General features: G+C 45.0%; 1 protein-coding gene across 1 annotated transcript in view; it reads right to left on the reverse strand.

Annotated features, from left to right (window-relative positions):
- Positions 1-12,010: 12,010 nt before the first annotated feature.
- HHEX (hematopoietically expressed homeobox) overlaps positions 12,011-14,553 on the reverse strand; it is a 4,056-nt gene continuing 1,513 nt past the window's right edge. Inside the window, exons 2-4 of the mRNA XM_026051468.1 lie at positions 14,087-14,265; positions 13,889-13,939; positions 12,011-12,649 (exon numbers count right to left, since the gene is read on the reverse strand). Coding sequence (XP_025907253.1) covers positions 12,413-12,649; positions 13,889-13,939; positions 14,087-14,265 — 467 coding nt within the window. The 3' untranslated portion in view covers positions 12,011-12,412. The remainder of the gene's footprint in view (positions 12,650-13,888; positions 13,940-14,086; positions 14,266-14,553) is intronic.

The raw sequence follows: 14,553 nt of genomic DNA on the forward strand, positions 1-14,553 counted from the left end.
GTCCTAGCAGGTTTTGAAGATCTCCAGAGAAGGAGATTCCACAGCCTCTCTTGGCAACCTGTTCCAATATTTCACGGTGAAAGGGTCTCCAACATCAGACTCTCTATTTTTTTTTAATGAAAACTCAGACTATCATTTGCTAGCAAAACTTCAGGCTGAAAATGAAACACAAAACCTGGTGCAATTGCCAACACAATCAGAAGAGCTGGTGACACCCGTGTTGTACAATTCAGGGCAAACCTGTGCTTCTCTGATCCCCTCTCCATGGGATAAGATGAAAGAGGAAAAACGCTCTTTGCATCAGCCCCTCAGGTCAAAAATACAGAGACAGGGCAATCACAAAAAACTTTGCTTTGGTATCTACCACCGTCCTGGAAGAACAACAGCACTAAATCAAAGGAGATGGGTCTTTCACATAAACAAAGTGTCGATTCCATGAGCTGAGGTGCTGGTTTCCCACCACATCAGTGAGTGGAAGGTACTGCACAAGTGTGCCCAAAGGCTAATGCCACCCAGAAGATCCATATGAAAATATCGACCCTTATAAAATCACAAGCTACACCATGCAGGTAACATTGCTTTGAGAGCAGTCCAACAAAACAGGCGATGTTAGAGATTTGACAGAGATGTGGGGTACAAGTGCCACTCAGCATCCCTAACCTGCCATCCTCGTACTGCATGAGGCGATGCCAGTGGTTCCTCCGCAGCCCTGAGTGCAAGTCTCCCCTTCCCTGAGGGGAGGCGCAGGGCGGATGGGACACCCATCGGCCACCCCTCTCTGAGGAGGGTACCGGGCACCCCAGCACTGCGGCCCGTCCAGGCGCGGCAGAGAGGGAGCAGCCGCTCCCTGGGGACCTGGGGCGGATGGGTGGGCCCTGGGCAGGAAAGGGTGGGAGGGCACAAGGAGGCACAAGCGCATGCTCTTCTCCTCCCACCAACTACCAGGGCTTGCCTGGAAAAGGGTTTTTCCCCCTTTTTTGCTTTCTTGCCCTTCTTTGCTCTCCCCTACGCACAAGTAAACTGGATTTTTGGGGACCTGGAGAAAGCTTTTGTGCCTGTAAAACAAAAAGCATTGTTTTCAGTCTTTTGTGCAGCTGATTTTTCACATTGTTTCTCTGCCAAAAGCCAGTCAGCAGAAGTGAGCGCTCTTTGCACCCATGTGAACATTGCTGCTAGCTTCAACAAGATCAGAGGAGCAAAAGGGAAGGCAGACTGGCAGCATGAGCTGTGCAACACCCTAGCCAGGTGCTGGCTGCCCTTGTACCCCTCGAGGCAGCTCAGAGCTCGTCCTCAGCTTCCAGGATTGCAGCTCATCCCACCCAGGCAACAGCCACTGTGTTCTGGACTTGCTAAACACACACGTGCTGGCATCTCCAGTGCAGACCCTGCACTGAACACTGTACCTGTCACGCAGCAGACTCCAGTACAGAACAGATCGTCCTGTCTCGACAAGCTCGGTAGAAAATCCCTCCTGTGCTAGTGGAGGTTTATGACTGAGCGAGTGCCACAGCAGGCCTGCACACTGGCATTGCGTTTGGCTTTGCAGTGCTATTTTGCTCTTTTTGATGAAGACTGCAATGCTCATGTGCTGTAAGCAGAGCCTGATGAAGTGAAGAAATATCACAGGAGAAATGGGAATCCAGGGGCTGTTTCCTTTCCTCTCCAGGCTTTGATGACTATCCAGGCAGTGCTGCAGCCCCTGCAATACGCTGATGATACAATACCCCCTTTTAAAATGAAGAAGAAAGAGGGGGTATCCATCACAGTCAGATCCTGAAAATTGGAGAGACTTGGAGCCTGAAGACAGGTGGCAGTCAGGGAAAAAGGGTCAGGTACTCCTCCTGCCAAAGACTTCGAGGAGAAAAAGAAAAAAAAAAAAGGTTGAGAAACAGGAAAAAAAAAAAAAAAGTTAAAGCAATGGGGTTTGCATTTGGGAAACCTGCTGTTAGCTTTTTAAGCCTCATTAAGAGGTAGAAGAAAGTCAGCCACCACTATGCCACCATTTGGCATAGTGGGGCTCAGCATTTGAAACTGCCAGAGATGTGTGCTAGCACATATTTTAAATGAGTTTTAACAGTATGATAGATACTGCTCTGTAACTGGGAACCAGGATCCATCTCTTTGATGAGAAAACAGCTGCAGTTTTTTGTATTTCTCTTGCCATCATCGAACAAAATAAATAGTTTATAAAATGAGACATTTAGAATTATCTATTTAGCTAAATAAGCCTTAAGAAAATCTGTTGTGTCATGCTTTGCTTTTATTATGAAATTTAGAGGGCTGCTATAGAAATCTGTCTCATTAAAATGTCCTAAGAGTGAACCGATGGTCCCAAAGCGATCCTAGGATCCTGTATTTGCTGCAGTGCTGTGTACCCAGCCACAGTGCATACCACTGGCTTCACAGAGAGGGTTCCCCTTTAGTTAATCCAGCTTACTAACCCAAACACTTAGGTGGTCACGATTCCAAGTACATCAAATTATGGGCTCCCCATGCTCCTCATGCGGAGGCTCAAAAAGCATTGGTGGCTTTTGCAGCCTGCAGCAGATCTCAGGGCCAGGGGGTTGCCAAGAGCCACCTCCCCATGCAGCAAAGGCCCTGGTGTTTTCACCATTTCCAAGCCAAATATTTTGCATTCTTTTGCCCAAGCAAAAGAAGATCCAAAGGAGGTGGAACTGAAAATACGGAAGGAAATGGAAGTCCAGCCATAGCTTTAACTCCAGCTTCAGCTACTTTGACAGCAATAGCAAAGTATTTAGATAACTTTTGACCACTCGGTCACTTTAAGTTATTTTTGTACCCCTGAAACCTGATTTATAGTCTGGACTTATCTACTGTAGTAGAGCCAAACGAACTTTTAAAATCAACCTGTTTTAAAATGGCTGTAAAACAAAGGTTTTAAGGAAGTGACAACTGACCCCTCTCCATAGTAGAGAGCTGCTACAAAAGGCAACTATAACAGCATAAATGGACAGTTTATCAGCTTTCTGCCAGGGACTGACAAAATCATGTCAAATGAGGCATTAAAGACCACAGTTTTGAAAACTGCGATAAATACCAGCCAATCTACTGACACCATATATATTGAGTCAAATATTTAGTTTTGCATTAAATCTAAATCCAACATTAGAGCATTTCCTCTTGATTAAAACAGATAAAATGTAGATGTTATTTCATGCTCCAGTTCCCACGCCTAATTAATGCTCGACATTCAGAGCCATTTCTGACATTACAAATGTATTAGCAAACATGACAAGGAAAGGAGGGAGGCACAAGGGAAACAAGTGCAAAATCTATATGTATAATTCATATTTTGTCATTTGCGGTGGCTGCTAACATGTTATTGCAGAGACTATTTGCAGACACTTGCTCTGCCAGTGAACAGCTAACTTCCCTGATTGCTTAGATAAACAGTTTTCTAGATGTGGAGATAGATGTTGTAAGAGAGTACATAGCTAATTTTATTTTAGTATCATTAGGAATTAAAAGCAGTTAATCAATTCACGGTAGATGTTGGCTAGGCAACATAAGCATCATAAGATATGATTATTGACTTGGATGTAAGATGTACATAATTAGAGAATATATTAATTCTGTGGCATAATAACACACTTTTAGAATATATTTGTATCACATATTGCTGATCTTAATGACCTTGAGGAAATTGTGATTTTTATGTTTATGAATAATTACAGGCTAATTAATTGCTTACTTATATGTAGAAATAGGAGGAGGCAATTCCTCTAGAACATCGCTGAAATATTGTCCTCATTTACTACACATTTATACTCTCCGCATCATGCATTAGCTGATTCTTGTAAAGTAGAAATCTAAGAAATGCTGCTTCTTTTAAAATGCCGTGGCTGTCAAACACCTCTAGTAGTCTGAAATCTACCTCCCTGTAATTACTCCTTTTCCACAGAAATCACCTCAGAAAGCTTAAGTGAAATCCAGTGTTGGGCAAAACTGTATGAACTCTGCTGAAATGAAAGAGGAATGAAACACACAAAAGAAGCATCCACCTACCACCTTCATGTTGAACAAGGAATTGGCTTATCGGTTAGGGAGAAGGTCTCCTTACGTTGACATTGCTAGTTCAGCCTGCCATAAAAATCTGTATTAAGCATATCCTGAAGGTTTTAATACACTTCTTGATACCAAAGAAATAGATTTTCAGATTATATCACTAAAAAGAAGCACAGAAGAAAAAAAAATAAAAGGGAAAACAGAAGAGATGTTGAGGAGATGGACTTCTTTGAAAGCAAGGACTTTTTATACTCGGGAAAACTACGCATAGATTGTACTTTTTTTTCCCCTGCTCTATGTCATAAAGGGCTCTTGTGTGCCAGAGCATGTCCTGTAGGGTATCGGTCAAGATACATTTGACCTTTAAGAAGTTTTATGAACTTCAGGGCTGTTCAAACATCTTAAATGTTGTTTACCAACAGCTGAGAGATGTACCCCAGCACACAGGTCTGCGTGGAAAGGAGATGTCTCTTACAGCTACCTCCTGTACAACTTACCCTTTTGCCGGGTAGCTACTTTTATTTCATTTCCTCGGTATCTTATCTCAAAACCACAAAGACCTTAGACAGAACCAGAGTTTAGGAAAGTTCAGCACTTGCTCAGATCAAGCTCCTTCCCAGCGGGTAATTCCCAGAGCCTCTCCACAAGGCTTCCCTGGCCCTGTGCTCTGCCTGTAGGAGACTGCCCAGGCACCAATTCTCACTACAGAGGGTATCCCAGCCCCTCACAGAGTAAACCAACCTTCTGTTAATAACAGCTGTCCCAAGAAATACCTTCCAGTCCATCAAAAATGCCTTTATGGTTTCTGTAAATAAATCACATAAACAAAGCTCTCTCTCCTGCCAGAAGCAACACTGGAAGACCAGGTCACACTGGCCATTCCCCTCCCCAAAATGGTTGAGTGTCATTTAAACCTGAGACTTTCCATGGTCGGTTTGGACAGAGAAGTTGACCACAGTAACACTGCTGTAACAGGCCTGAGGTACAAATGAGTCAGGGAGTTGCTCTGCACAGTTCCATCAAATACTTTTGCAGGCCATTCTAGCATCTACTGTAGCATTAAGGAAGACTTGGTGTGAATACCCCAGCAATTGGTGCTAGCCCTATAGTTTGTATTAATGCAAAAGACACAATCCAGTTACATAACATTAAAATGTGATGCTAGCAGCTTCATTGGCCTTGCATTTTGCACATCACTAGGTATCTAAAAACCTAAGTGACAGAGGCACAGGCAGCTTGGAACTGCTGGTGCACAGAAACTTCATGTTATGTTAGATGACTATAAGAAGACAATAAATTATCTGCTGAAAATTTGGAGGCATATGCTGTGAGGTTGGGGAATTTCACTTCTCTCTCTTCATCGCTACTCTTTCTTCTTCATATTATGTCAGTCATGTTTGGCTCCAAAGAGTCTCTAAGCAGTAGATGAATAAGCTCTTGACCAGAAAGAGCCATCAAGAGGGATATCTCAAAATACTGAGAAACCCATGTGTTACAAATCGCCTTAAGTTTTTCTCAATTTGTAATATTCACCATTACTTCTTTGTGGGAAATACTTCTTACATCTCTCATTCTGTTCATTCCTTTATAACCTCTTTTTATGTATTTGCACTGAGAAAACACACCTTGATTGTTTTGAGAGTTCATTGAGTTTTTGTGACATGTTACATTTTCATTGCTTTCAAGAAAGCATAAATTGACTCAGACTCCTCATTCTTCAAGGAAGCCTTCTGTCTTTCTAATAATCGATTCAAAACAAAAGCAAAATAAAATATACATAGAGAGGCAAAACTCTCTTGTCAAAACGGTTTGGAAAAAAGGAGTTTGACCCAGGACAACCCACCTCCTCGGTCTGGAGCTTGTGCTGCTGAAGAGCCACTGACTAGTCTCTCACCTTCTCTGTGACTCAGTCATCCTGCAAAATGAGAATGTTTTGACTTAGAAGAACCCAATCATGTAATGTTTGGAAATACAGAAAATACAGGAGGTGGCTGCTCATGATTCAGGGCACAGCTGCCTCCTACTGCCATGTCTCTACAGCAAGAGACTGGGCTTCTTCTCAGCCCTAGGACACTAAGTGCCACCTGCGTTTACATCGGTCCTTATACCAAGCACTGCTTTGCGTCAGATACTACTTATATTTGCAGTTGAAACAGCTTTTGAACTTTATGTACATTATATGGAGGAACAAGTAAAGAAATTGTGACCTCTGCCACCTTTACTACACTCTCCGCCAATTTTGAATATTTTGGCAAAGCATTAAAAATTTTAAGGTTCATAGTTCATTTAAGCAGGTGTAAAAACATATCTTTTTTTTCCATCTTTACATACTTGGTAGATATCAGTCCTCAAGATCTCCCACATGGAGAAAGCTAATTTGGATGCTAAAAATACCATGTGTTTACACTTGTAAATCACCATTAGCAAATGATTTTCCTAATGCTTTGGACAATATAGTAGCAAAGTGCAGCTGCTTCAGCCAGAACTGTATTTTAGTGATTTTTAAGAACTTAATGAGACCAGGTAATTGACTAGTGAAGCTAAAAATTTTACCTTCAATTAAGCAATCAACAGCTCCGTACATCAACATAACCACCTTAGCCCCCCCCACCTCCCCGTTATCGAATCAATATGTAGGTAGCAGTTGTCTAAGAAACCACTTCCTCTGTGATTCTAAACCAGTGCTCAGGGGCCCATTTTAAAGCATTTATTCAATTAGTTTGGTGTAATTTGCAAATAATGGAAAGTATGTAGTAATGCAGATTCCATAGGCAACTAAGGAAAAATAAGGCCTTAATTCATTTGTTGTTGAGCTGCATTATTTATCCTACATTTGCTCTATGCAAATGCAAATGCTATGCTCTATCCTACAACAAATATATTAACACTCTACATTGTAAAATATCATGACCTGTGCTGAGTTGACAGTGCCAAAAATATTGATTATGCTTATGGAAAATAAGATTATACAGGCTTTGTTAATGAAGCATTACCATTAAAAGGTAGGCTGCTTTAAAAAGTAATCAGAATTTTGTCAAGAAACTATGTCCAAGGGTTATATTGCAAAACAGTAATCTCATTTTGGAGTGGTCAGTTATGAATCAATATAAGCTGCTCTCCTCAGCAGTGACTATGAGAGTGTAGCATTTATTTCCTAAAGTGTAGAGAACTTCTGCTATTTTCCAACTAAGCTATTTTTCAAGTTAAGTGTTCTGCCCTCATTGTGCATTGCATCCAAAGGAGTCCTAGCATTGCATTACCTGGAGTTACTGTAACATAAATCTCATTTGTATCAAAACCATTTGTTTCCACCTGCACGTATTTTGCTATGGCAGAAGTATCACCCGAAGGATTAAAAGGGAGATAAATGACCACAGTGCAAACTGGAGATCTTCAAGAGTAAGTGAAAGTATATTTTTTTAAATTAAACCATAAATACATTCCAAGGAGTAGTTGCCACCACTCATGTTTCTTGTGATTGACCATGACAGACACTTCCACAAGTCCTGCTTGAGTCAATTTAACTCAATGCCTTACTGGCCAAAGAGCCTGGAACCTGCTAAATGAACTCCCCAAAAGAGCAAAAGTTCCTGAGAAATGCTGGCAGCATGTCTGGCACCATGTCTCCTGACCCCCAACAGTCAAGGCGAACCAAATTAATGCACACCTTTTCTTTAACTGATTATGCCAAATTCTACCATTTGTCATTAGGCAACCACTCCATTGACAAAACTAAAGTCCCTCCAGCTCTGTAATCAAACAAGTCCCTAGAGAGGGACACCTCCTTCCTTTTGCAGAATTGGCTCTTTCTACACTCTAGGTCTGCTACAGGTCTCAGCTGCTCTCTCATTGACTCTTTGTGCTAAATAGCTGGGTGAGAGGCTTCCTTCTTACAAAGAGAAGGAAGTGGAAGAACTGATGTGAATAAAGCAAAGTTACCTCTTCCCCTTTCAACCTGTGATCTTTATCCTGATATCCGCAATAAGTCATTGAGATACAATTACATGGTAGTGGGCAAACCTGACTCATTCTTAAACTGTTCTACTCTTGTGTGGGTGTCTGTCAGGACAAATATTATCTGCGATTGTATCTAGACTGAGGATAAAAATGATCTTTTTTTAAAGATCTTAGTTAATATGGCTCATCTAACACATTTTGAAACCCTGTGTAGATAGGACAAGTCAATGTTAAAAATACAGCTCTTATGCCAGTCTAGACAATGCCAAAATAGTTTTAAAAATGACACACATTTCTCGTGGGAAGTCCCACTGTAGCAGCCAAGGAGAATTATAACATAGGAAATGATCAATACAAGTTTCTCTACATGTGGGGAAACCCTCCAAAGCCTTGTCTAGACTACAAGAGAGGGAGAGAACAGTGCTTTTTCATTAGATTCTCTTGTCTTTGGTCAGGTTCTGTTTCTTAAAAAGCAAAACCTACTTAAAGTCTACTAAGGTTACCACCATCTGCTCAGTTTTACCAGATCATCAGGCCTGGCTGACTGTAACTCACCTACTCTATTCATGCTGCTACAGGAATTGAAAAGCCTACAGATGTGTCAGGAGTTTTAAGTTCTGAAATAAACTTGCTTGAATTAGCTCTCTGAGCCCTTTCCCTCAGGCAGTTGAAACTCCAATTCATTTTCATGGCCATCTTTCACACAGATGCATTTACATAAAACATATCCATGAATTCAAAGCTCAGTGTTCCTTTACCACTGGTGTTTCTGCTTGACTGTGAACACCAGTGGTCCTATTTATTGTGGTATCGTTATGACATGGGTGGGTATCTGTCTGGTTGAACAAAAATCTAGATTTCAATTAGTCCTATTGGAAAATATCTTTCTGATATGGGTGGGTATCTGACCTTCAGGACAAAAAAAAAAAAAAAATGTCAAGTCACTAGCTCAGTTGAAATGGACAGGTGATTCACTGGCCATGCCTCCAGGTGACAACAGTAGCATTGTCTGAACTTGACTTTCTTGAGAATCCATGGTTTGAGTACCCGTTTGTCAACAGCTCTCAAACACTGGAGCTGCAAAATGAACCAACCAAGTTATCATGGTTAGTTTCTTTCTCGTAGTTCTTGCAAGTTTTAGTGAGACATACTGCATTACCTCAAATGTTTTAGAAATATGCCCTTATTTCTTGAAGAAATTGAATGTTTCCTATGCTTGTGAGGTCTAAAGCCAAAGAGCACATGGCTCAGGTTAAGATAGAGGCACCCTCTACTCTCAGTAGCAGGTCTTCTATAAGTGCTTGCTGTCACCTACAGTCCTGGACAAAATCTCTGTCCTTATTAAGCCCAAAGAGATGTTAAACATTAATGGGAAGTTGATCCAAATAAGACCAGCAAGCCCTGATCTATGGCGGGCCCTTGATGCAGATTTTGAGCACTGCTTATTCTAAAACTACTCAGCTGCTAAAATGACAGACTGCTTTAAATCTTTTTTACTTTTTTTTTCTTTTTGGGGGGTGGGGGAGGCGGTAAAGGGGGAAAGCTGCTCCTTAATCTGTATCACAGTAATGTCCATGTAGGGATTTTTTTTGTCCTCCCAGGAGGAGCCATCTACAAGCACATTTTGAGCGAAGGCCTAAAATAATTTACAGGTGTCCACTCCAGTCAGGAGCAAAGCTCGCCTTGCTCTGCTTCTCCCACAGGCAGCTCCTGCTCGGTGAAAGGGGACATTTAAGCTCCCGAAGTTATTACTTCCTATTATTGTGCAATAAAGGAGGCTCTGGACATCCCGGCACGGAGCATCAACGTGTCCGGGAGCGCAAACACCGTCCTAGGCGGGCACCCGCGGGCCGGGAGCCGCGCTGTTTAAGGAGTCAAAGTACATAGGCAGCCGGGTCGATACCCTATTAGGCTAGAAAGAGTTCTGAATATCAAAGGGCGACGAACCTAATGACTAAAAATATAAGTACCTGACCCGGAGGATTAATCACACACTGTCAGGCTGAAATTGGTGCAATTCTTCCAATCATTAACGTTTTGCTTACAAAAATGTGCTTTTCTGTTTGTTTTCCTGCTAAATGATAACCATTTTCATGTTGAATCTCCTGATAAAAGAGAGTCGAAAACAAGACGGGAGTTGTGCTGTAAAGGTCATACGTGCTAGATGGGCACGAAATAGCCAACAGGCAAACAAATACGGAAAGGGAGGGTGGCACGGAAGGGGCTCGGAGCTTTACCCAGCGGCGTAAAGGGTTTCGGCGGCTTTTTCTCCTCTCCCGGAGGAGGAGAGACCCCGACGGCAGCTCCGGGCCCCCCCGCTCCAGGCACCTCCAGCCGGGAGAGTCCCTGCAAAGTCCGCAGCGGCTTTAAGTTAAAAAAAGTTAAGGTTAAAAATATTAGTTCTTCAACAAGCCCAAGCTGTCGGTTTTGTGACACGACGTGGGCAAACCCGCGTGGTTTCTGCCGAATTTTCTCCCTGATCCCGGGCCATCGGAGCGGTGCAGGGGTGGGGCAGGGTGGCTGTAGGCGGGGGTGACAGAGTCACCTCACCTTGGAGAGGACTCCGCCGATCCCCCGGGCGTCCCGCACCCTCGGGCTGCGGCTCTGCCCCACGAGTGTCAGCGATCGGGACAGACGCCCGTGTAGGGAAGGAGGGACGAGAGAGGAGGGCGACAGGGACTCACCGAGGCCGTTTCCATCCCTGACGGGCTGCAACGCGCGACAGAAACCTCGCGCAGGGAGGAGACCGTCCCAAGTCCCGCCATGACTCCCCCTCCCCACCCGACCCGGTGCTTTGTGCTCCTGTCGAGGCGCAAAGGAGCTCGGCACAGCGCACCGAAGGGGTTAGGGGGCTCCCCTGCTCCCCTCGGGCTTCAGGGCGGGGGTCGGATCCCAGAGCGGCAACCAGGGGGGAAGCTGAGACCTCCCGACTTTCCCACCTCTTCCTCTTTCCAGCGCGCACTAGCAGAGGGCAGCGAAACTGCTCAGGTGATTCGAGTGATTTAAGGTCCCGATCACGAACGTTGTTTGAAAATAAAATAAAATAAAATAAAATAAAATAAAATAAAATAAAATAAAATAAAATAAAATAAAATAAAATAAAATAAAATAAAATAAAATAAAATAAAATAAGAAAACTGACAATTATTCAGAAAACAGACCTGCTATTTCTAGAAGCATTAACCTGCTTGGACCTAGCGCCGGGCTCCTCTAGGGACAGTGTCTGATCCGTACTTCATTGCCAGTCAAAATAACAATTTCTCACCTCATAAAATCCTTCCTTGACATTGAAATCTGCTGGGAGGAAGACTCCCTGCCCGGGGCGACGCTGAGGGTACCTGAGCACTTTCAGTAGTGCCCGGGCTTAGAGGGGTGCAGAGTGCTCGGGAGCTGAAGGTACTGAGGTCTGTGCCTGATACTAGACCTAAAGCGCCACTTATTTACAGGATCCGCATAATTTCACGCGCAATCCAACGCAAATTAAAAAGCAGATTTTAGCACTGAAAGAGTCTGTAGACACGAAGGCTATGAAGCCGCCAGCTTTCAGAGTGAAACGCATGTACCCGGGTGTCTGCAAGAGGCGCTACCCCCGCCCCGCAGCCAGGGCCCTTTCCCTCTCACAATGGGGCCCTATCGCTCCTCGCATTATTTTTTTTTTCCTTCAAATACGAAATCTGGCAACAAGAGCACTAGAGATTTCCAAGGAGGAAAAAAAATCTTTTCTTCTTTTCCTTGCGAGTGGGACCATGTAGATTGCGGGGCAGAGCCTGGAACTATCTGCGGAAGCACCAGGGGGTGCAGGCGCTTCATCCCAGGCAAGAGTCTGTCCAAAGATACTGCCTGATAAAACAGAGGGATGTCCTTTTAGAGAGCATCACGGGAAGTAAAAATACATGGGCATAAGGTACTTATCATGACCGTGAAATCCCTCTGTATTTCATGGAACATATTTCTCTTCTTGGAAAGGGCGTTTAAATTAATTTATTTAAACTACATTTGTATACAAATACAAAGGGCTTAGTCCTGAAACCCATACTCACTCCCACACGGGCAGAAAGGGGTTTTGCCTGATCCCTGACAGCAGCTGATTCAGACCCCCGTGCGTATGGGCAAGAGGCAGTATTAGATTCCAGTCTGAACATTAATTAATGTACAAATATATCTTACAAATTAAATACAAATCACGGATCAGTTCCTTTAACCAAATTAAAGATCTGCCAACAACAACAACAACAACAAGAAAGGGACTGTTTGTGAAAAATAAGTCTCTCTTTCTCTGCTTATTATAAAACGAGTCTGTTTTTGGCTTTGTCCTTTTTTCTTGGGGGGGGGGAACGGTGGGAATTTTCTCCTGCAATGACCTGTTCTCCAAAGCCAGCCCCTGGTAAAGTGCAAGCCGAGGCAGGGTCTGCTCTCCAGCGCAGGGCCGTCAGTGGGCAGCGTTGTTGTAGTAGCCCTTGTCACCTTCAATGTCCACTTCTTGGTCGGAGTCGTCGGAGAGCTCGGACTCCAGGTCCTCGTGCGAGGAGGGCGAGGGGGGGAACTGCGAGCCGTCCAGGGGCACCTCCTGGCCTTTGCTCTCGGGGCTGGGGCAGCTCTCCGGCCGCTGGGCAGCGGCGTCGTCGGCACCTTCGGCCTCCTCCTTTTTCGCGGCCTGAGGGTTTTCCTGCAGTTAATTAAAGGGGAGAGAAACCTGCTGGGGCACCGGCCGCCTCGAGAGGTCGGGGGCAGCGCGCTGGGCCCGCCAAAAGTGACTCCGGAGCAGCCCGGAAACCTCCGCGCTGGGGTTTCAAGCAAGGAAAACGTTTGTGGCGCCTCTGCCCGCACCGACGGGCCGCTTCCTCCCGCCCCGATCTTCCTTTAGCTGCACTCAGCGGCAAAAGGAAGAAGGCCGAGTGCATCAGTCGCCCAGAATAAATGGGGGAAATGTCTAATTAAGGTGGCAAAGTAAAATTCGCCGTTAAAACGCATATATGATCGAAAAACAAAGCATAGCAGCCCCGGCTTCCCAAGGCAGGAGCAGCCCCGCGCGGGCAGCGCTCGGGGAACGTCGGCCTCGCAGGGCCCCGAGCCGCTGCTCCTGCTTCCCAACGGGGACGGGGCCAGGGGCGCCGGGAAGAGGGGCTGCGACTGCCTAAAAAGGAGGAAATGACTTAAAATGGCCGAGATCCCAGCGGCTGCACGGCCGGGGCCGTGCGGGGAGGCTGCGGGCACACGCGCCAGCAAAGGGCACCGCACTGCGTTCTCTCTTCTTCTTTTTTTTTTTTTCTTTTTTTCTTTTCTTTTTTTCTTTTTTTTTTTTTTAAGGATCAGACCTTTTTGGCCATTAAAAAAATTGTCCACTTAAGCACATTTTCCAATTAAAGCAAGAGACAAACGTGACTCCAGCGCTCAGCCTTGTAGACTGTAACGGTTCGTCAACGAAAAGTAAAAGCTCCTGTTTTTTCCATAGGGCTCCTCAAAGCAAACAGGGCGTTTGCACCTGCTTCTCTCAACCTTTGTGGAATAAATCGACTTTGCGTTTACTGAAAGGGCAACTAAAAAGAGCAGTAAATATTCTCCTCTAAGACAACCGGCTAAGTAATGTACTGACAATTACTTATCTTCTCCACGTTAATTGGATAAACAACATATGGGTTTACAAAACAATTAGCGTGGAGTTTTAATAGGCAGTGTGTGAAGCCCGGCCATAATTGATATAGGAGCCGCATTAGGAGCTTTTAACATTAGTGCTGCCTGAGCGAGCCCTCATGGATTCCAGCAGGACTATTTGCGTTTTTAATCAAGGTGAAGAGGTTAAACAGCCTTTCAGATGACTTCTGCATACAACCGAGAATAGGCGAGCACGGCGTAAGATAAGACAATTAAAACACTTATTTCCATAGAAACGGAAACATCCCCGTACCTGCTTTAGACGCCTCCATTTGGCTCTGCGATTCTGAAACCACGTTTTGACCTGAGCAACGACAACGAGGGGAAAAAATAAATAAAAAATAATAAAATAAAAGTGGGCTCGGAGCCGAGTCTTGGGCAGTCCCGGCGGCAGCAGCGGCCCCGGCCTCGCTGCGCGGCGCTCGGGCCGTCGGGGCGCGCTCGGCCTCACCTGCCTCTCGCTGAGCTGCAGCATCTTGGCCAGGCGCTTCCTCTCGGGCGGCGAGAGGTATTTCTGCGTCTCGAACTTCTTCTCCAGCTCAATGGTCTGGTCGTTGGAGAAGCGGACCTGGCCCCCTTTCCTCTTGTGCAGCGGCCGCTGGATGAAGGGACTCCAGAGCAGCGGCTTCCCTTCGGAGAGAAACACGACAGGTCACCCCCTGGGATGGGACGGGCCGTCCGTGGCGGGGCCCCGCGGCTGCTGCACGACAGGTCCGGCCCGAGGCCGGGCCGGGAGGTGTCCCGGGTTCAGGGCCCGAGATTTTCTTTGGCCTGCTTTTATTTCCCCCAGTTGTGAGTCCAATCTTTCGCCACTTCTGATTTTTCCCCTCTGCCAAAAGGAGACCTGTTAAAACCACCCGATGGGCTTTGGCAACGTTTCCGTCAATGTGTTTCCTGTTGGTCTATCGCAATAAGAAA

This window comes from Nothoprocta perdicaria, unplaced genomic scaffold (assembly GCF_003342845.1).
Source record: "Nothoprocta perdicaria isolate Ctin4 unplaced genomic scaffold, notPer1 scaffold_111, whole genome shotgun sequence".
Classification (NCBI taxonomy): domain Eukaryota; kingdom Metazoa; phylum Chordata; class Aves; order Tinamiformes; family Tinamidae; genus Nothoprocta; species Nothoprocta perdicaria.